At 55.2% G+C, this 21,878-nt stretch overlaps 1 protein-coding gene across 1 annotated transcript in view; it reads left to right on the top strand.

Annotated features, from left to right (window-relative positions):
• Positions 1–21,878, top strand: part of ttc28 (tetratricopeptide repeat domain 28) — a 41,782-nt gene that overhangs the window by 18,872 nt on the left and 1,032 nt on the right. The window contains 32 exon segments of the mRNA XM_037484251.2: positions 3,026–3,173; positions 3,712–3,984; positions 4,079–4,209; positions 6,090–6,311; positions 6,734–6,922; positions 7,011–7,107; positions 10,737–10,933; positions 11,021–11,174; positions 11,259–11,430; positions 11,545–11,713; positions 11,816–11,976; positions 12,063–12,551; positions 13,376–13,568; positions 13,669–13,749; positions 14,103–14,355; positions 15,592–15,701; positions 16,132–16,261; positions 16,479–16,700; positions 17,010–17,190; positions 17,272–17,394; positions 17,563–17,680; positions 17,772–17,951; positions 18,084–18,538; positions 18,620–18,867; positions 18,966–19,090; positions 19,598–19,675; positions 19,766–19,925; positions 20,035–20,111; positions 20,229–20,358; positions 20,455–20,562; positions 20,685–21,261; positions 21,515–21,877. Of these exon segments, the coding sequence (XP_037340148.2) occupies positions 3,026–3,173; positions 3,712–3,984; positions 4,079–4,209; positions 6,090–6,311; positions 6,734–6,922; positions 7,011–7,107; positions 10,737–10,933; positions 11,021–11,174; positions 11,259–11,430; positions 11,545–11,713; positions 11,816–11,976; positions 12,063–12,551; positions 13,376–13,568; positions 13,669–13,749; positions 14,103–14,355; positions 15,592–15,701; positions 16,132–16,261; positions 16,479–16,700; positions 17,010–17,190; positions 17,272–17,394; positions 17,563–17,680; positions 17,772–17,951; positions 18,084–18,538; positions 18,620–18,867; positions 18,966–19,090; positions 19,598–19,675; positions 19,766–19,925; positions 20,035–20,111; positions 20,229–20,358; positions 20,455–20,562; positions 20,685–21,261; positions 21,515–21,877 (6,314 nt within the window).

Here is a 21,878-nt window from a genome sequence, read left to right as displayed (position 1 = left end):
CTCTGTCTCCCTCTCCGTCCATCTGTCTCTTTGTCTCTCTGTCTCCCTCCTTGTCTTCCTCTCCGTCTCTCTGTCTCCCTCTCCGTCTCTTTGTCTCTCTGTCTCCCTCCTTGTCTTCCTCTCCGTCTCTCTGTCTCCCTCTCCGTCTCTCCGTCTCTTTGTCTCTCTGTCTCCCTCCTTGTCTCCCTCTCCGTCTCTCTGTCTCCCTCTCCGTCTCTTTGTCTCTCTGTCTCCCTCTCTGTCTCCCTCTCCGTCTCTCTGTCTCCCTCTCCGTCTCTCCGTCTCTTTGTCTCTCTGTCTCCCTCCTTGTCTCCCTCTCCGTCTCTCTGTCTCCCTCTCCGTCTCTCCGTCTCTTTGTCTCTCTGTCTCCCTCTTTGTCTCCCTCTCCGTCTCTCTGTCTCCCTCTCCGTCTCTTTGTCTCTCTGTCTCCCTCCTTGTCTTCCTCTCCGTCTCTCTGTCTCCCTCTCCGTCTCTCCGTCTCTTTGTCTCTCTGTCTCCCTCCTTGTCTCCCTCTCCGTCTCTCTGTCTCCCTCTTTGTCTCCCTCTCTGTCTCCCTCTCCGTCTCTCTGTCTCCCTCTCCGTCTCTCCGTCTCTTTGTCTCTCTGTCTCCCTCCTTGTCTCCCTCTCCGTCTCTCTGTCTCCCTCTCCGTCTCTCCGTCTCTTTGTCTCTCTGTCTCCCTCCTTGTCTCCCTCTCCGTCTCTCTTTCTCCCTCTTTGTCTCCCTCTCTGTCTCTCTGTCTCCCTCTTTGTCTCCCTCTCCGTCTCTCTGTCTCCCTCTTTGTCTCCCTCTCTGTCTCTCTGTCTCCCTCTTTGTCTCCCTCTCCGTCTCTCTGTCTCCCTCTTTGTCTCCCTCTCCGTCTCTCTGTCTCCCTCTTTGTCTCCCTCTCCGTCTCTCTGTCTCCCTCTTTGTCTCCCTCTCCGTCTCTCTGTCTCCCTCCTTGTCTCCCTCTCCGTCTCTCTGTCTCCCTCTTTGTCTCCCTCTCTGTCTCCCTCTTTGTCTCCCTCTCCGTCTCTCTGTCTCCCTCTTTGTCTCCCTCTCTGTCTCTCTGTCTCCCTCTTTGTCTCCCTCTTTGTCTCCCTCTCCGTCTCTCTGTCTCCCTCTTTGTCTCCCTCTCCGTCTCTCTGTCTCCCTCTTTGTCTCCCTCTCTGTCTCTCTGTCTCCCTCTTTGTCTCCCTCTCCGTCTCTCTGTCTCCCTCTTTGTCTCCCTCTCCGTCTCTCTGTCTCCCTCCTTGTCTCCCTCTCCGTCTCTCTGTCTCCCTCTCTGTCTCCCTCTTTGTCTCCCTCTCCGTCTCTCTGTCTCCCTCTCTGTCTCCCTCTCGCCCCTTGTGTTGCCATCTGTTGTCGATTACTGTGACTTATGAGCAGTAATGGAAGCATCTGCTCATCCTTTAGTCTGACATATTACTCCTCTCTCTCCTTTGTGAACTCACTCGGCTCGATCTGTCCGCCTCTTTGGTCCAGGTGGAAGTATCTCCTCTACTGGATGGATCCTCAGGACGGTCTTTACACACCTTCATGTCCTTTTCACACCTTTTAACCTTATTGATCGATCAGTAAATCAAACATTTATATAAACTCCCTCCCGTAGAAGCTGAGATCTCCCTGAGAAGTGGGAGAGGAAGCGGCAGCAGTTCATCACAACATGTGACCAACCAGCAGAACATATGATCACCTCCAGCTGTCAGTGGGCAGCAGGTTGCCATGGTGATGATAGATGGAGTCTGATCCCAGCAGCAGGACAATGCTGCAGATTCACCGTCATTTACTTCATTATTGTTATAAAAACATTGACTGTGTTCATTTCAAAGTTCACCCTTAACTCACCCTCAGCAGCCCCCAGGGTGCGTTACTGTATAAGAACACAGAATGGAGACACACACACACACACAGGGGGGGTCTCGTCCCTTTCATTGACCCCTCACTGACCTGATCAGCGGATTAGGAGTCAGTGAGAAAAGACTCTTTATAATCTGACAAGAGATAGACGAGACAGACGGGCAGAATCCTGTGTGTGCGTGTGTGTGTGTGTGTGTGTGTGTGTGTGTGTGTGCGTGTGTGTGTGTGTGTTTGTGTGTGTGTGTGTGCGTGTGTGTGTGTGTGTTTGTGTGTGTGTGTGTGCGTGTGTGTGTGTGTGTGTGTGTGTGTGTGTGTGCGTGTGTGCGTGTGTGTGTGTGTTTGTGTGTGTGAGAGACTGTCTGGACCGTATGTGGTTAGCACGCAGCGTAGCCAGACTAAGCTAACAGGCAGGAGGTGTGTGAGCAGGAGGCTGCAGGTTTCCTGCTGTCACTAAGTGTCAGTCTGTGGCATGTTTACACACACACACACACACAGACACACACACACACACACACACACACACACACACCTGCAGTGGTCACAGCTCATCATCGGTTGTAGAAGCTGCTTCTTATTGCCCGACAGAAGGTTGTGCGTCTCCGTGTAAAAGAGGGGGCTCGACTGCTGTCACTCATCCCCCAAATGTTGTGTGTTGCTCCTGACCCCCCTCTACCCCCCCCCCCCCCCCCCCCCCGCCCCCCCCCCCAGAGGATCTAGGCACAGCTCACTCAGTAGAATCGATTTCCAACAAGACGCTAACGGGCTGAAAGGCGCCACAGGAAGTCAGATATATAGTCAATGCTTTACTGCATGAGACAGTGTAAGAAGGGTCTGCCCCCCCCTCCACCCCCCACTAGTATCCACAGCCATTGATAGCTACAGTCCAGCAGACATATGGTGGGGGGTAACTGGGAATGATGGAGGCCTCCTGAGCTGCCACAAGCGACCATTTATCCCACTTTGTGTTCATCAAAGAGCAGAAGGACACTGAGTAGACGTGCTGCCCCCCTTCCCCCCACCCCCACTCAGAGGCTTCGCGCATTAGATTAGCTTCAAATCACATCACTGCTGTGATTGGGCCGCTACAAAGTGGGTGTGGCTTCAAAGATGCAGCTACAAACAAAGCCGCGATCATTATTGATACCATTATCATTGTTGATACCCCCCCCCTCCCCCCCCCTCCCGCAGGCCTACTTCCGTCAGGGGGTCGCCCTGCAGTACCTGGGTCGTCATGCCGACGCCCTGGCGGCGTTCGCCTCCGGCCTCGCCCAGGACCCCAAGAGCCTGCAGCTGCTGGTGGGCATGGTGGAGGCCGCCATGAAGTCCCCCCTCAGAGGTACGTAGGGGGGGGGGGCGGGGCCTCATTGGTGGGGTACAAACAGATGTTGGTTTTGCTCCCTAAATGTAAAGTTATTTTAAGGCCTTAACCCACATTTCCTTTTTGACTGGAGTATCGTCCTGGTAGAAGTTGTGCAGCGTGTTTCTGTGCAGGTGTGATGCATTGTGGGAGCTCGGTCTGCTGTCCGGGGGGCTGCAACCTAAAAAAAAACCTCTGTCTTCCGTAAGCTTCAAAGCAAGCAGGCCTCTAAAGCCGAGACTCCCCGGTACCAGGCGCCACCTGGAGCATACCGGCATAATGGTGTACGTGGGGGGGGGGGGGGCAGCAGGTGTGCAGTAAGCATGTGTGTGTGTGTGGGGGAGGGGGGCTTCTCTGGCTCCTGTTGGGTCTGCTGATGTCTTTTTTTTAAGGGAGGACCTGCTGAGAGGTGGGGGGAGGGTTACTGCACCATAACGTGCAGGTCCAGACCACCACAGGTTCCACTAAGCCTTTATTATTATGACATCATCATTACGTCATGCTGGACCCCCCCCAGAATCCCTTGAGCCGACCTACCAGCAGCTGCGGAGGATGAAGCTGGACAAGAGCCCGTTCGTGGTGGTGTCCGTCGTGGGTCAGGAGCTGCTGACCCACGGTTTCCACGGCGCCTCGGTGGTGGTGCTGGAGGCGGGGCTTAAGATCGGCACCTGCTCCCTGAAGCTGCGCGGCTCCGTCTTCTCGGCGCTGAGCTCCGCCTACTGGGCTCTGGGCAACGTGGAGAAGAGCGTGTTGTACATGCAGCAGGACCTGGAGGTGACCAAGACCTTAGGTATGCAGGAGGGGGGTGAGGGGGCACACAGGGGGGGGCAGGCGGGAGGGGCGGACCTCACGCGCTCTTCGTCTCTTCATCTCTTCATCCTCAGGGGACCAGCCGGGGGAGTGCCGCGCTCACGGGAACCTCGGCTCCGCCCTCTTCTCCAAAGGCAGCTACAGAGAAGCTCTCGCCAACCACAGGAACCAGCTGGTGCTCGCCATGAAGCTCAAGGACAGGGAGGTACGTGGGGGGGGGGGGGGGGGGGGGGATCGGAGGTCATTGTGATTTTGGGCTACACAAGATGAAGTGAATGAGTTCTAATGTCGGCTCACACATCAGATCCAACGACGGAGTCATCAGCAGAAAAAATGGGTCCAAATATCCTTTTTTGATGGTTGATCCTGATCCGTATCGATCAAATCGATTAGAGATCAACTTCTCTCTGTTGTGGTACAGTGCACATGTGTATATACATGTATATCTGTTCTACTTAGAAAGTTTTACATCGATAAACTTTCTCTTCATATTCTCTTTGTAGGAATAAAAAAAAAAACACTCAATACATTTTCATCAATATTTTTATTGCAGGTTGAAAACTGACCGCAGCGCCGATTATTCTTATTGAACATGTTCCAGCTGTTAAGGTGTCTGTAATGTGCGTCTTTGTGAGAGGCGAGCTGCTGAAGGCACACAGCGGCAGCTCGATATCACACACACGCACACGCACACACACACAGGCACACACACACACACACACACCTGGAAGCTGAGCGGCGCATTGAACATCTGTCAGTGAGACGATTGATGCTCTGAGGAATGTCATTTTAATGAAAGCGGCTCTCGCGTCCTCCCGCTCAGACAGGAGACCAGTCTCCTGTGTGTGTGTGCGTGTGCGTGTGCGTGTGTGTGTGTGTGTGTGTGTGTGCGCGTGCTTCCTCCGGCGAGTCGCCCGTCAGGTGTGCTTGCTGCCGGGCGGATTATCGAGCCTCTCCTCGTACAGGTGTGCAGCCCGAGGCGAGCGAGACACAAATCCATATCGCCCGCTGTGCGCCTCCAGACGGCGTGCTGCCAAACAAAGAGCTGATGGTTAACACACACACACACACGCGCACACACACACACACACACACCCACACACACACACACATTGCTTCGTAAACTAAACACTTGCTCATGTGCAGCAATTGCTGTGAATAAATGAGGAGTTTGAGTCTGTACGGGAGGATGAAACGTCACATCTGGAGACTTGCCCTCCAACATCTGGAGAGTTTATTTATTTCATTTCTCACTTCAAGTCTGGTTTTCTTTGTAAAATGTTCATTTCTTCATCCCTTCATTACTCAAATATTTATTTAAGTTGATTTAAAGAACCAGCAGCGATTAGCTTAGCTGAGCATGAAGTGAAAATAACGACATCTTTTTCTCACCTTTATAAACGCACATGTGACTCTGTGTACCGGCTCACACACACACACACACACACGCACACATACACACACAAACACACACACACACACACACACACACACAGACGCACACACACACACACAGACTGAGGCCTCCACGTCATTTATTAAATCTTCCGACCTTAAAGACGAGTAAACTGGATTTTTTTTGTTTGCGCTTTGATGGGATTTGGGTTTTCAGTTGGTTTGTTGGTTTAAACACACACACACACACAGACACACACACACACACACACACACATGAGCAGCCTTGTGTCTTGATTTTATTTAGAAGGTAAATTCCTCTAAAGGGCAGTTTGGCTGTTTGGATGAAGACCTTTTGAAACACTGGAATCAGAATATGTGATTTATTAATTTCTTTCTAAAGGTTCTTGTACTTTTTATGCAGCTTCACACTTTTACTCTAAACTACTTTACTTAGTGTGAAAGTAGTATTTACTATATGCTTAATTCACTTAGAATAATTCTACTTTCTATTTCTGATATTCATCCTTTTAGCTGAAGCTGAGGATGTGAGTTCTTCTGTGGTTAAACCCTGAAATCAGAGCTCCACTCATGTGTGTGTTCTCTGTTGTTGTGTCCATGCTTCTAACCCTGTGTGTGTGTGTGTGTGTGTGCGTGTGTGTGTGCGTGCGTGTGTCCGTGCGGTCCCAGGCGGCGTCCGGCGCCCTCAGCAGCCTGGGTCACGTGTACACGGCCATCGGCGACTTCCCCAACGCGCTGGCGAGCCACAAGCAGTGCGCGCTGCTGGCGCAGCAGACCGGCAGCCGGCTGCACGAGGCCCGGCAGCTGGGCAACGTGGGCGCCGTCTACACGGCGCTGGGCGACTTCGCCAACGCCGTGCGCAGCCACGAGCAGCACCTGGACATCGCCAAGGTACGGCGCCGGAGGTCGTCACTGAGAGGAGGTCGTCCCGATGGGGGGGGGGACAACAACGAAGGGTTCTTTGGTGGTTTCTCTTCTCTTGGTATCGTGCGTTTGGCGGGTTTTGTTCTGCTGAAGAAGCTCAGAGGGAAGAGCTAAAAATGGAAATCACATGTCCTTCTGAACAGAAGCGGTAATTTAATTTGTAGATGACTACGGAGCGTAATCCGTGATGAGTTCCACACGGGACACACTATCCCACGTGCACGGTTCCCCCCCCCCCCGCGGCGCCGTGCACCGACCCGTCTGCGTTGTCACGGCCCAGATGAAACCTCTTTTCTCTTGTACTGCTCTGCATCTGCTGTCTTCTCAAGGTTTCCACTCGGTCCACCGGGTTCTGCCTGATCGTCTCTCCTTTCCTTCTCCTCCTTCAGTCTCTGGAGAACCGGCGCGAGGAGGCGCGGGCCTACAGCAACCTGGGCAGCGCCTTCCACTCCCAGCGGGACTTCGACAAGGCCGTCTCGTACCACGGCCGGGTGCTGCAGCTGGCCCAGGAGCTGGGGGACCGGGCCATCGAGATGAGGGCCTACGCCGGGCTGGGCCACGCCGCGCGCTGCATGCAGGTGGGTGTGACAGGGGGGGAAAACGTGCTGTGAGACTGCCGTGGGTCCTCTGGGAGTATTCATGGTCCAACACCCCCCCGACCCCCAGGACCTGGAGAGAGCTCGTGTGCACCACCAGCACCAGCTGGAGATCGCGGAGGAGCTGCAGGACAGAGCGGCTCAGGGCCGAGCGTCCTCCAACCTGGGTGAGTTCCTCGAAATATAGGAGCCGGTCTCCCATGAGTTAAAGCTGCATTCTGTGTAGTGACCAGCAGGGGGCGACTCCTCTGCTCCCATAGACGTCTATGAGGAAATGACTCTACTTCTGTGTAGTGACCAGCAGGGGGCGACTCCTCTGCTCCCATAGACGTCAATGAGGAAATGACTCTACTTCTGTGTAGTGACCAGCAGGGGGCGACTCCTCTGCTCCCATAGACGTCTATGAGGAAATGACTCTACTTCTGTGTAGTGACCAGCAGGGGGCGACTCCTCTGCTCCCATAGACGTCAATGAGGAAATGACTCTACTTCTGTGTAGTGACCAGCAGGGGGCGACTCCTCTGCTCCCATAGACGTCTATGAGGAAATGACTCTACTTCTGTGTAGTGACCAGCAGGGGGCGACTCCTCTGCTCCCATAGACGTCTATGAGGAAATGACTCTACTTCTGTGTAATGACCAGCAGGGGGCGACTCCTCTGCTCCCATAGACGTCTATGAGGAAATGACTCTACTTCTGTGTAGTGACCAGCAGGGGGCGACTCCTCTGCTCCCATAGACGTCTATGAGGAAATGACTCTACTTCTGTGTAGTGACCAGCAGGGGGCGACTCCTCTGCTCCCATAGACGTCTATGAGGAAATGACTCTACTTCTGTGTGGTGACCAGCAGGGGGCGACTCCTCCTCTGTTCCATCAGTTAGGTGAGCATCTGATCAACAGAAGAAGAAAAGTCTCGAGAGTCGACAACAACCAGTTCTTCATGTTTCTGGTTCATATTCAGTTCAGAACAGTTTGACGACTGAAATAACAACAAACAGTCGCTGTGATAAACCCGTTTATTAGACGCTGAATGACCCTCTTGGAGGGAAGATGCTCTCAAAACAAACTGAGATGGAGGATAAAAACTTTAATTTCCTCACTTCGTCTCTTTGTCCTCTGATTGTGCAGCTGCCCAAATTGAATCTGCTTTAATAATTACATTTTACTAGTAGAAGAATATAGTTTCAATCTAATAATTCATCACGATTTACAAGTTTATTATATTTGACATTTAATACATAGTAGATTGTAACTGGAGTCATCCAGTAAATGTAGAGGAAATATAGAATTCCATCAATGTAAATACTAAAGTAAAGTACAAGTACCTCAAAGTTGTACTGAAGAAACCTTCTTGCATGGTAAAACAATGATGTTTTGTTTTCTCCTGCCGTCGCCACGGTAACGGTAACGATTGACTGACTGGACCCGATGGACCGGCGGCATCGGGTACCTCTCTGAAATCCTCGTTTAAATGGATCGGCCTGTTATGATGCTTTACTAAATATAATCATAAATAATCAATAATTAACTAGCAGGCTTTCATAGTACTGCTGTGACTACAGGCCGTGGGTCATGTGACGTCCTGCTGCCTCTCTGGACCAATCAGCGCTCATGATTTATTAACGGGGTTCTGGTTTCTGCGGGCGCGGTGATATCTGAGAGGCCGGGGAACCCGACTCTGGCGCTGAGCGGGCGTTACCGCGGTAACCGGAGCTCGGAGCCCTGCTCCGGGTCTCCTGGAAGGTCTTCTTTGATGTTCCACCGACAAGAGGTCGCCACGGTGATCAGCGATTCCTCCTCTCCTTTGTTTCATCTCCTTCTCTCTCGTTCCGTCCTCCTCTCCTTTGTTTCCTTCCTCCTCTCCTCCTTTGTTTCCTCCTCTCCTCTCTCGTTCCTTCCTCCTCTCCTTTGTTTCCTTCCTCCTCTCCTCCTTTGTTTCCTCCTCTCCTCTCTCGTTCCGTCCTCCTCTCCTCCTTTGTTTCAGCCTCTCCTCTCTTGTTTCTTTCTCCTCTCCTTTGTTTCATCACCTCCTCTCTTGTTCCTTCCTCCTCTTCTCTTGTTTCATCACCTCCTCTCTCCTTTCTTCTTCCTCTCCTCCTTTGTTTGATCCTCTTGTTTCTTTCTCCTTTCCTCTCTGTTTCTTCCTCCTTTCCTCCTTTATCTCACCTTCTCCTTACCTTGTTTGTTCCTCCTCTCCTCTCTAAATGAATAAATATATATTATTAGATATAAAGTTGTGACTGAATGCAGTGTCTTTATTCCTTAAATCACATTCTTTTCTTTTCTCTGCTGAGCACCATCACATCTCACCTGGCTTTTTACACCTCTAATCTTCAGGGGGGGGGGTGAGGGGGAGGACAGGGGGGGGGGGGGGGGGGGTCACACCTTCCTGCAGAGAGCTGCTGACGCCTCAGAGAAGCTCGTGTGTGCAGAGCTTCAGAGGAACCAGATGATCACGCCAAGTCCGCAGGCTGCAGTAATCCTCTAAGAGGAGGCCCGATGAGCCAGGTCTCCTCTCCTCATGCTCCTCATGCTCCTCCTCCTTATGCTCCTCACCCTCCTCCTCCTTATGCTCCTCATGCTCCTGCTCCTTATGCTCCTCACCCTCCTCCTCCTTATGCTCCTCATGCTCCTGCTCCTTATGCTCCTCACCCTCCTCCTCCTTTTTATAATCCTTTTTATACTCCTCATCCTCCTCCTCCTTATACTCCTCACCCTCTTCATCCATTTTATGCTCCTCATCCTCCTCCTCCTTATGCTCCTCATGCTCCTCCTCCTTATGATCTTCATCCCCCTTCTCCTCATGCCCCTCCTCATCATGCTCCTCCTGCTCCTCATGCACCTGTTCCTCCTTTTCCTCCCCCTCCTCCTCCTCTCCTCGCTTCCTTCAATCACACAACTGAAAGTGAAAAACAAAGATAAACCGAATGAATTATTATTCTTTGAGGTTCGCGGAGCGTGAATTACTTTTTTCCACGTTCAACACTTATCTTTAATTTTCCACTTAAAGATGCAATTATTAATTTTAATGAATTGCTTCTGTGTGACTAGTTTTATTTTCCCTTTGTTCAGTGGGCTTTTGTTTGTTTTAAATTCATCACACCTTTTTATGTTCCTGTGTTTATATTTATTTTTTATTTATTCGTGGCTGAATCCTCATTGATTATAATAATAATTCTGGAGAATGGGTGCATCAATAAGCATTGTGTGAAATTGTCTTGTTCTAAGTTTTCACTTATGTCGCTTTAATTCAAATGTTTTCTTTAGAAACAGGAAGTAGAAAAGGGGAGATTAGATTGTACATATTTCTATGTAACACAGCTTTGTGTCGACATTTACTTGAAGAGTAAAACCTGCAGACAGATTTAGGACTTACAGGACTCTTTATTTAACGTCTCACGTGTCCCAAATGTCCCAAATGTCTTAGAACCTCAGTGGGATACTGACCCGGACTCGTCTCGATCAATCGATCAATCGGACTCTACGTGTTCTACAGGTTGCAGAACGACCCCAAACGACGGATTATTATTCACTTTTGTGGAATTTTCCCACTGAAGCTTTTGAATTATTCACTGCTTTGCTCCCGTATCTCACAAGTTATTTATATCTCGCTTCATTTGGGGAATTTACCACGTTTCCGACTTCTCCTTAATTTCGGATGAACTCGCGTTGGACGTCGGTCACGATGAAGAACTTTCGTTGGACTTTGTTCCATTTTAAAACTTTTCCTCCTCCGTCTTCGTTAAACGACAATAACCATTAAACGCCCTTTAATGGAATCCCGCTCTCGCCTCTCAGGCATCATCCACCAGATGAAGGGCGAGTACGAGGAGGCGCTGAAGCTCCACAAGGCGCACCTGTCCCTCGCCCAGGAGCTGAGCGACCACGCCGCCCAGGGGCGGGCCTACGGCAACATGGGCAACGCCCACCACGCGCTCGGCGTCTACGACCAGGCCGTCCGCTTCCACCGCCAGGAGCTGCAGATCTCTGTGGAGGTGAGCCGCGCCTCCCCCCCCCCCCCCCCCCCGCCCACGCCTCCCCCCGGGCGAGGAGCAGCACCATGTGACGTCTCTCTCTCTCAGGTGAACGACCGGCCGTCCCAGGCCTCCACGCACGGGAACCTGGCCGTGGCGTACCAGGCGCTGGGCGCCCAGGACCAGGCCCTCCAGCACTACCTGCACCACCTGGCCATCGCGCGCGAGCTCCGGGACGCCCCCAGCGAGGCCAGGGCGCTAGGCAAGCCGGACCAGAGGAGCTTCGGGGGGGGGGGGGGTTCCTTTAACAGTGGGTTTTAAAGTGTTTTTTTTCTTTCCTCTGCAGCAAACCTGGGCAACTTCCACAGCTGGAGGGGCGAGTACGCCCAGGCCCTGCCCTACTATCAGCAGTACCTGGCTCTGGCCCCCGGCCTGCAGGACCTGGAGGGGGAGGGGAAGGTTTGCCACAACCTGGGCTACGCTCACTACTGCCTCGGCCAGTACGGGGACGCCGTCAGGTCAGAGCCCCCAGTCCCTCCCCGTCCGTCGAACCTCAAACTGCTCTTATCGGTTGGGTGGGGGCCGAGGACCTCCGACGTCACGCTCTGCTTCTCCTTCCGTCCGCTCCCCAGGTACTACGAGCAGGACCTGGCCTTGGCGAAGGACCTCCAGGACAAGCTCTCGCAGGCCAAGGCCTACTGTAACCTGGGCCTGGCCCACAAAGCCCTGGGGGAGCACAAGAAGGCGGAGGAGTGTCAGAGAGGCCTGCTCTCTCTGGCTCAGGCCTTGGACAACACGCAGGTCGACGCCCCCCCCCTCCCTCCTGCGCTTGTGGTTGTTGTTGTTGTTGTTGTTGTTGAGCCTCGAAGCGGTCGCTGACCACGTGGTCGCGTTTGTCAGCAGGCGGTGTTCAGGGCCTTCGGTAACCTTGGCGACGTGTGCGTGTGTCGGGGCGACCTGGCGGCGGCGCTGAGGTTCCACCAGCAGCAGCTGAGTCTGGCTCAGAAGGTCAGCGATCAGAGGATGGAGGCCGACGCCTACTCGGCCCTGGGATCCGTCCACAGGTGACTAAAGCGGCCGCAGGTCTCCTTCTTCTTCTTCTTCTTCTTCTTCTTCTCTTAGCGCCTCTTTGCCCTCTGGTCTCCGTCAGGCTGCTCCGTCAGCTGGACGCCGCCTTGTCCTTCCACAGCCAGGAGCTGACGGCGCGAAAGGACCTGGGCGATCAGCAGGGGGAGTGCCGCGCCCTCGGCCACCTGGCGGCCGTGCACATGGCGCTGGGCGACTACGCCACCGCCTTCCAGTGTTACCGGGCCCAGCTGGGCCTGGCGCAGGGACTCAGGGACGCCCGCCTGGAGGCGCAGGTCCACGGCAACATGGGCATCACCAAGATGAACATGGCGGTGTTCGAGGAGGCCATCGGCTACTTGGAGCAGCAGCTGGCCACGCTGCAGCAGCTGAGCGGCACCGAGAGCGTGCTGGACCGCGGCCGGGCCTTCGGGAACCTGGCGGACTGCTACGAGGCTCTGGGGGACCACGAGGAGGCCATTCAGTACTACGAGAAGTACCTGGCGGTGGCTCAGAGCCTGGACCACGTCCAGGACCAGGAGAAGGCCTACAGGGGACTCGGCAGTGCACACAGGTAACTTCAGATGAGAAGACCAAAGCCCACTGTTCCGTAGGAGCAGAGGAGTCGCCCCCTGGTGGTCAGTAGAGAGAATGCAGCTTCAAGACAGCGCTTCAGACCCGGAGGTTTCCACCATTATTAACTGTCTTATAGCTGGATTGTAATTATATTTTTGGCTGTCTCAGTTTATACATGATTTTCTATCTTTAACTCATTTAATGTGTTTGTTTCCTGCTGCCCTGCATTGGGACTGCAGCTGAAGTACATCATTTGCATTTAGTCAAATGAATTATAAATATGTTCTTCTTTACAGATTAGGATCCGAGAACATGTGAACTACTTTTCAACATGAGTTTGTTGCATTAGTCCCTCAGAGGGTCCATTCCACGCCGTAGGCTTTCATTCTGTTAGTTTTGTAGCTACATTTGTATTCTGTGATCTCCAATTAGTTTGCCAGGAGAACTCGTGACACAAAAACGCGCTTTCATCTTAGACGTTTTAATTTACCGTCATATATATATATATATATTTAATAATTCTGGCAATGAGAGACGGCAGCAGGGGAAGTTTCAGTACACATTTCCCTCCTGTGAAACCACAGAAGAAGAAGAAGAACGGGGCTTAACGGAGCGTCTCTCTGGAGCGAGAACGAGAGGAACGTTTCTGAATCATCTCCATGTTTCTACTCCTCCTCTCTGAAGACACTGGCTTTACAGCCCGGGATCTAAATTATTAAACTTTGCTTTGCTTGAATTGCTCACAGGAGGTCTGCGCTTTACAGGACTGTAATATGTACTTTAAAGACTACATGTGCTTTACTTCCCCCCCTCCCCCTTTAGATCCATGGGCAGCCTCCAGCAGGCCTTGGTGTGCTTGGAGAAGCGTCTGGTGGTGGCCCACGAGCTGGGCGGCGAGGGGGGGGGAAAGGCCCAGGCTTACGGGGAGCTGGGCACCTTGCACAGCCAGCTGGGCAACTACGAGCAGTCGCTGTCCTGCCTGGAGCACCAGCTGAGCATCGCCCGCGCGGCGGGGGTGAGCATGCGTCCCTGCGGCCTCCTCTGGCCGCTCTGAACATGTGGTCAGACGCACGTGACACGGAAAAGATGTAGTGAACCCTGCCCTTACATGTCAGGACAAAGCCCTGGAGGCGGAGGCCAGCGATGCACTCGGAGGCGTCTACCAGCTGATGGCCGACCACGAGACGGCGCTGCAGGTCGGTGCAGACTCATCCCATATGTGTACATGGATTCTGACGAGACTGACACCACTCAGAAAGAATGAAAAACAAATGTGGATATGATATCATGGATGTTATTAAATTAAGGCAAGCTTTAGCTTAGCTTAGCATAAGGCTGGAAACTACTAATCAGCAGAGACTTAATGATCTCTGCGAGTAATCCGGAACGTCCTGTGCGGAGCCAGCTGTTTCCATCAGTTTCCCGTCTCTATGCTAAGCTAACGCCGGTAGCCTCACATCTAGCGTACAGACACAGGGCTGCGGGCGAGATAGCGGTGCCTCCTTAGAAGCCCCACTAGGGCCCTCAGTAACAGGCTCTCCTGCCCCAGTGGCACCAGAGGGCGCTGGAGATAGCCGAGCAGACGGGGTGCGTGAGGAGCCAGGGCCGGGCCTACGGGAACCTGGGGCTGACCTACGAGGCCCTGGGCAAGTACGAGCGGGCCGTGGTCTTCCAGGAGCAGCACCTGAGTGTGGCGGCGCAGACCAGCGACCTGGTCGGCAAGACGCTCGCCTACGGGAGCCTGGGCAGGACGCACCACGCCCTGCAGAACTACGCCCAGGCCGTGATGTACCTGCAGGAAGGTGAGGAAGCCGCTTTAACTCTGGGTTCAACGTTGCAGGTTTCCTGATTGGACGTCATCCTCAGTTTGTTCCAAAAGCTTCACAATTTGACCTCTTCTGTGATCTAAAATGGTTCAATTTAATCTAACTTATATGTTAGCGTAGCATTAGAGAATGGTGATAATTGGCATGCTAGCTCAATAACTAGCGAGGCACCCACACCGGACCAGCAACAAGGTCCAATGAATCCACTCCAAAGCAGATACGGTAACATTCTGCAAGGCTTTTTGACACTGAAGTTGGTGTCATGCAGCGAGGTGACTGCAAACCCATAAATGTTACAAGCTCGTCCTCGTGCACCATCGAACAATGAGCACTTATGTAGTAACTCCACCTGAATGCAGAGTGTGTCTGACAGCGCTTGCAGTCTGACACGAACCAATAAAGTCGGGATGAAAAGCCGGTGAAAAAAGGCTTCAGGCTCCTCCTCAATATTCTCGTTTTGATTTGACTTTTCCTCCTCGTGACTCCTCTTTGAAACTCGCTCCCGTAGTCCCCAGTTTTAAAGATTCCTTGTTCAAAAAAGAATCCTGCGGCAAAATGGAAATGCTGAGCCCCCCCCCCCCCACACCCCTCCCTTCTCCCCGAGGCCGCCCCCTGTCAACGAGACACATGCCAAAAGACACAAAACACAACTACGAAAGAGACACAAATCGTCTGCAAAGAGGCAAAAAGAGTAAAAAGGATCAACTTCAGAGTCCCGTTGTCTGATCTGAGGGGGGGGGGGGGGGGGCACTCGTCTCTTCTCTACACTTAAACATGCGCACATCCAAAGCTGAGACTGAGCTCCTCCGGCCCTGAAGGACTCGTCACTAAACCCCCACATCCTCCTGACTTTAATTGATCATTAACTCACCAAGAGATGAAGTGAGGACGGAGAAACGCCGTTATGGGCGCCTCCCGTTAACCCCCCCCTACCCCCCCACGGTGAGAGAGAACTAGATGAGTCTCCACCCGGCCTGATGAGGAGTAATCACGGCCCCCAGCGACTGTCAGGAGGAGATGAAAGGAGACGGACAGAAGACAAGAGACGTCTTCGGCTTGTGCTCAGTGGGAGGAAACAGGGGAAGGAAGGAGGATGCAAGGATGGAGGATGCAAGGACGGAGGATGCAAGGATGGAGGATGTGACGTAACAAACGACTGGGATCAGCAGCGTCTGATCTCCTCCTCTTCTTCCTCCTCCTCCTCCTCCTCAGGTCTGCGTCTGTCGGAGCAGTTGGGTCGGAGAGAAGATGAAGCAAAGATTCGCCATGGCCTCGGCCTCTCTCTGTGGGCCGGAGGGAACCTGGAGGAGGCTCAGCACCAGGTGTGTGTGTGTGTGTGTGTGCGTGTGTGTAGCTGCAAACAAGTTAAATCAATACTACAATCCAACATTCGAACATATTCAGTATGATAATATAACTATTTTTCCTCATGACCACATTTTCAAGTACTCAAATTACACAAACACGTATATATACTCTTTCCAGATAAAGGTATTAAAGGGGACTTTGAAGTACTTTAATGCGAGTACTTCTATGTACTGCAGCATGTGAGGTAGCTCTGTTGTTGTCATTGCTTACTGTACTGAAGCTCGTATTTCTGCTTGTGTATTTGTGCTGCCCCCCGGTGGTCATCAGCGCTGCGCCTCACGCAGTGTGTGTGTGTGTGTGTGTGTGTGTGTGTGTGTGTGTGTGTGTGTGTGTGTGTGTGTGTGTGTGGGTGTGTGTGTGTGCGTGTGTGTGTGTGCGTTCCAGTTGTACAGGTCCTCCGTGCTGTTCGAGGCGATCCGTGGGGAGACGCAGCACAGCACCGACTGCAAGCTGTCTCTGTTCGACCTGCAGACCGCCTCAAACCAGGCCCTCCAGAGGGTCCTCGTCAGCCTCGGTGAACCCCCCCCCCCCCCCCCCACGTTGTTTATGCTCACATATGTGTGTTTTAATCCCTCGTGAGGTATTATGCTGCAGAGTTCTGAGTGGTCCTGTAAAGTCCGGGGTCCCCTGCGGGATTTGAACCGGCCTGAAATGATGAGAATAGAAACGTGAGCTGAGGTCCCCTCTGGACCTTCTGTTCCTCATCGATCTCCTCCTGTGCTGCGTTCAAGGGCGCCACGACGAGGCGCTGGCCACGGCGGAGCGGGGCCGCACGCGAGCCTTCGCCGACCTCCTGGTGGAGCGGCAGAAGGGGGGCGGGCCGACCTCCGACCCCTACGGGCCCGTCACCGTGGAGCACGTCCTGGAGACGGTGAACGGGCAGCGGAGCCTGGTCCTCTACTTCTCCCTGGCGGGGGGGTTTCTGTACAGCTGGCTGATATCCCCAGGGACAGGTACACACACACACACACACACACACACACACACACACACAGAACATTCCATAGATAGAAGAAATTAATCAAATTTCATTATATATTATTATTTTTTATTATTTACTTGTGTAACTTATTATAATGATGTGAGTCTTGAGGACTCTTGCGCCCCCTTCAGGCTGAAACGGGAACCGGCTGTTCCAGTTTGACCTCTGTGACCTCTTGTTTTCCCCCCTCTTTGGGGTCCCCTCGTTAACAATTAAAATGGATTCTTTACAAACAGATGTTAATAAGATCTTTTTTTTTCCTCCCGAAATGCGGCGGCAGGAATCGTGAAGTTCAACGAGGTGTACGTGGGAGAATCCGGCCTGGACAGGTTCCAGGATCACGATGGTGGGAGTCCGCAGGGCGGAGGAGGAGGAGGAGGAGGGGGGGGGGGTCCTCTGTCTCTGGATCAGTACATCAGCAACGCCAGGGAGGCTCTGGGCGTGGACAGCCGTCACAGCAGGTCGGTCCTTCTCGCCGCGCTCGCCACATGTTCGCTCTCCTGGTGGTCCTAAGCCCCGCCCCCCTCGTGTCCACCTGGCAGGCTGGGCTCCAGCAGCGAGACGGAGAGCGAGGCAGGAGACCTGCTGGAGCACCACCTGGAGGAGCTGAACCACGACCCCACCGGGTACCTCCGCATGGTGTCCCGCAACAACCTCTTCAACAGGTCGGATCTGAACGTCCTCTTGGTCCCCAGAGGACGAACCCTGTGCTCACGAAACAGATCTCCAACTGTGTGTGTGTGTGTGCGCGTGTGTGTGTGTGTGTGTGTGTGTGCGTGTGTGCGTGTGTGCGTGTGTGCGTGTGTGTGTGTGTGTGTGTGTGTGGTCAACAGAAGCTGTCAGAGCATGACGAGCCTCTACAGCTCCACGGTGTCTCCGGCGAAAGGCGCCCTGAGCAGAGCCCCCCCCCTCCGGGCCCTGTACGACCTGCTCATAGCGCCCATGGAGGGGGTGAGTGTGCCAGCAGGCTGCTTCCCTGCACTCCTTCTCTCTCACCTTCCTCCTATGACCCCCCCATCGGTCTCCCCCCCCCCCCCCCCAGGCGCTGATGCACAGCAGTGGACCCGTGGGCCGCCACAGGCAGCTGGTGCTGGTGCTGGAGGGGGAGTTGTACCTCGTCCCGTTCGCCTTGCTCAAAGGCAGCTCCTCCAACGAGTACCTGTACGAAAGGTTCAGCCTCATCTCGGTGCCTTCGTTAGGCAGCCTGGGAGCCGCCATCAAGGTAGGGGGGAGGGCTGGGGGGGGGCGAAGGTTTAAAGGACGCAATGAGGCTTTATAAATAACAGTTTTCTTCCAACTAGCCTGAAAGGAGACGTGTTATTGAGGTAAAATGTGTAATGTTCCCCCCCCTCAGCCCCCCCCCGGCCGCGGGGGCCCCGCGCTGTGCTCGGACGGCGGCTCGGTGGCGGCGGTGGTCGGGGCTCCTCGCCTGCCCCCCTCGGTGATGGACCGCTGGCTGTGGGGCCCGTTGCCCTCGGCCCAGGACGAGGCTCTGTGGCTGGGGGAGCAGCTGGGCTGCCGCCCCCTGACCGGCGCCGGCGCCACCAAGGAGCGCGTGCTGGCGGCGCTGGGCCAAGCCGAGTGCGTCCACTTCGCCACCCACGTGTCCTGGAAGCTCGCCGCCTTGGTGCTGGCCCCCGGCCCGGGGGAGGGGCCGGCGCGCGGCGGGTCGGCGTCTTCGTTGGGAGGGGCGGAGGACGGGAGCGAGGACGGGGAGGGCGCCTACGACAGTCCGCCGCTTCACGACTTCCTCCTCACGGCCGCCGACATCCTGGACCTGAGCCTGGCCGTCAAGCTGGTGGTCCTAAGGTACGCCCCCACCCCCCCCACCCCACGCGCCGCTTCAACCTTCCAAAAGTGAGCCGACCTTTGACCCCCTCGGCCTCGCAGGTTGTACCCGGAGTCCAGCGGCAGGGCGACGGCCGACGGCGTGGTGGGTCTGACCCGGGCCTTCCTGGCTGCGGGGGCGCGGTGCGTGTGCGTGTCCCTGTGGGCCGTCCCCGTGGCGGCCTCCAAGCTCTTCACGCACGCCTTCTACTCGGCGCTCCTCGGCGGCACCAAAGCCAGCGCCGCCCTGACGGAGGCCATGAAGGCGCTGCAGAGCAGCAAGCACTTCTCCCACCCGTCCAACTGGGCCGGTGAGCCCAGACCCCCCCCCCACGCGGCACACCGGGTCACGACCAGCGACCCCCTGTGTTTAACATGTGTGTGGTGTGTGTGTGTGTGTGTGTGTCAGGCTACATGCTGGTGGGGGCCGACGTGAAGCTCAACAGCCCCATGTCTCTGGTGGCTCAGGCCCTCGCCGAGATCCTGCAGCACCCGGAGAGAGCGAGGGACGCCCTGAGGGTGCTGCTGCACCTGGTGAGACGCCGCCGCCTCATGTAACTCCTCCACCGACCCTCCGTCAGCGCTACGTCCGCATTGGGTACCTTCCACCTGATGGAGGGAGATGTTTGACTCCACAGAACAAGTTCCATTATAAAGTAACACATAAAGCTCCCAATGTCTTCAATATTACGATCTGCTGCTTTCCTTTTTAATCGTTTAAACACATCCTCAATCCTCACATCTGTCTTTTGAAGTATTTGAAAAAAAACATTTTAAATGTTTTGATTGTTTTAAATACAAGTTTAAGATTCATACTCTACTTACACTTGAGAGTCAGGTTTTCACTTTTTATTCACATTTAAATTCAGAGCTTTGAGCTACAAATAAATAAATATTGTTATTACAAGGACATTTTAAAGCTGCTGACACAATACAACAACATCTGTTTACTTTTTAAAACCCCCCAATGAGGGGTTGGGGGTCCGTGGGCCCCCGAGGACCAGGACACGGAGCCTTAAATGTCTGCGTCTCCTCCTCCAGGTGGAGAAATCTCTGCAGCGCATCCAGAGCGGCCAGAGCAACCCCATGTACACGTCTCAGCAGAGCGTGGAGAACAAGGTCTGCTTGTGTCCCCCCCCCCCCCACACTGTCCCTTTGTCTTCATCAGACGCCCCTCCCCCACGCACTAACGCCCTCCTCCCTCTGAAGGTCGGCGGCGTCCCCGGCTGGCAGGCGCTCCTCTCCGCGGTGGGCTTCCGGTTGGACTTCTCGGTGGGCGGCGCCGGGCCCCCCGCCGCGGTGTTCTTCCCCACCTCGGACCCCGGGGACCGGCTGCAGCAGTGCAGCACCACCCTGCAGGCTCTGCTGGGTAGGACACCCCCCCCCCCCCCCCCCCCCCCCCCCCCCCATCTGGGATCTGCAACCTGGTGACGCATGCACCTGCAGAGAGACGTGAACCGTGTGCTTGCCCTCCTCAGGTCTGACCCCCCCGGCCCTGCAGGCCCTCTGTAAGCTGGTCACCGTGTCCGAGGCCGGGGAGCAGCTCATCCACAAGGTACCGCCCCCCCCCCCCCCCCACCCTCGCCGCCTCCCACCGTTAAAAGCGTGTGAGTTCCTCCCCTGAGAGGCCGCATGTCCCACCTGTGCGTTCTCTCCCCCCCCCCCCCCACAGCTCCACCAGGTGATGGTGCAGCTGCAGCCGGGCGACCGCGAGCAGGACTTCTCTGTGGCCCCCGTCCAGGTGGCCATTAGCGTGCAGCTCTGGAGGCTCCCGGGCTGCCACGAGTTCCTGGCGGCGCTCGGTGAGTTAAATGACCATCGATGTGTAAATAACGAAAGCTTATTGCTGCTCAGTTTGAAGTGAAATACCCCCCCCCCCACGCCCCCCTCCCCCTCAGGGTTCGACCTGTGCGAGGTGGGTCAGGAGGAGGTGCTGCTGAAGACGGGGAAGCAGGCCAGCCGGCGCGTGGTGCACTTCGCCCTGCAGGCGCTTCTGGCCCTCTTTGGTGAGAATGAAGCCGCTTTGAACAAACTGATTCATGGAGACAAAAGAAGTCGCTTTGTGTGATGTTCAAATGTCTTCTACCCCCCCCCCCTCATACCCCCCCCCCCCCCCCCCCTCCCTCAGACTCCACGGAGCTCCCCAAGCGTCTGAGCATGGATAGCTCCTCCTCCCTGGAGTCCCTGTCCTCCTCCCAGTGCGCCTCCCAGCCCCACTCCTTGCCCCTCTCCTTTGGGGGCTACCCCCCCCAGCCCTCCTTCTTGCCCCCGGCGTGCCCGGACAACCTCTCCTGCGACGCCATCTCCGTCTACAGCCTCAGCTCCCTCGCCTCCTCGCTCAGCTTCCTGTCGCGGCCCGAGCCCGCCGGGAGTGACGTCACCAGCCAGCGACCGAGAGGTCGACTGACCAATCCCGGGGGGGGAGGAGGAGGAGGAGGAGGAGCAGGCGGGGAGGAGGAGTACGAGGGGTACTCCATTATAAGCAGTGAGCCGTTGGGGCGGGGGAGGAGGGACTGCGACACGCTGCCCCTGCCTGGGGGACACCGGACCGGGAGGGGCGGAGCCAGGAGGGGGTCCGCCGGGGGTCACGGGGGTCACGGGTACCCGCTCACCGTTTCCTCCAGGGGAAGCGTCAGCACGCCGACGTCGCCGATTAAAGCGCCGCCGCCAAAGGTCCCCAACGGCTCCGGAACCGAGCAGGACGCGTAAGTGTGAGGAGACAAAGACCTGGTCCTCTTCAGGAATGTCTTGATGGACAGAGACATCCTGAAGAGACGGACGGACGGATCCTCTCTTTAAGTCAATTACAGATGTGTTACATGTCTCCTTGTCTATTTTGCTCTTTGTCTCTGTGTCTCCTCGTCCCCACATCTTCATGTCTCCTTGTCCCTCGCGTCGTAGTACTCAAGCCCTTGTTGGCTCGACGTCCGTGTGACTCTGGTGTCTTCTGGTCCACAGCTGTCCCCCTCGGAGGACGGGGAAGGCGAGCAGCTCGGAGTCGGACCAGTCCAGCACGGAGACGGACAGCACGGTGAAGTCCCAGGAGGAGAGGACGGTGCCGGTGGGACAGCTGGACCCGCAGGAGCTGGCCCAGAAGATTCTGGAGGAGACGCAGGGCCACATGCAGGCGGTGGAGAGCCTGCAGAAGGCGGCGAGGGGGGCGGGGTCTCCGGCAAGCGGGGGAGCGCGAGGCTTTCAGCCGTCTGAGAGCAGCGCCTTCAGCCGGCCCCCCAGCAGAGCCGGCCTGAAGCCTCGCTCCCCCCCGGCCCCTCCCCCGACGCGTCCCAAACCCCCGTCCCGCTCCTCCTCGCTGCAGATGCTC

Source organism: Pungitius pungitius, chromosome 18 (assembly GCF_949316345.1).
Source record: "Pungitius pungitius chromosome 18, fPunPun2.1, whole genome shotgun sequence".
In the NCBI taxonomy this organism is placed as follows: Eukaryota; Metazoa; Chordata; class Actinopteri; order Perciformes; family Gasterosteidae; genus Pungitius; species Pungitius pungitius.
Note: the sequence above shows the minus strand (reverse complement) of the source record. Positions and strands in the feature narration are given on the sequence as shown.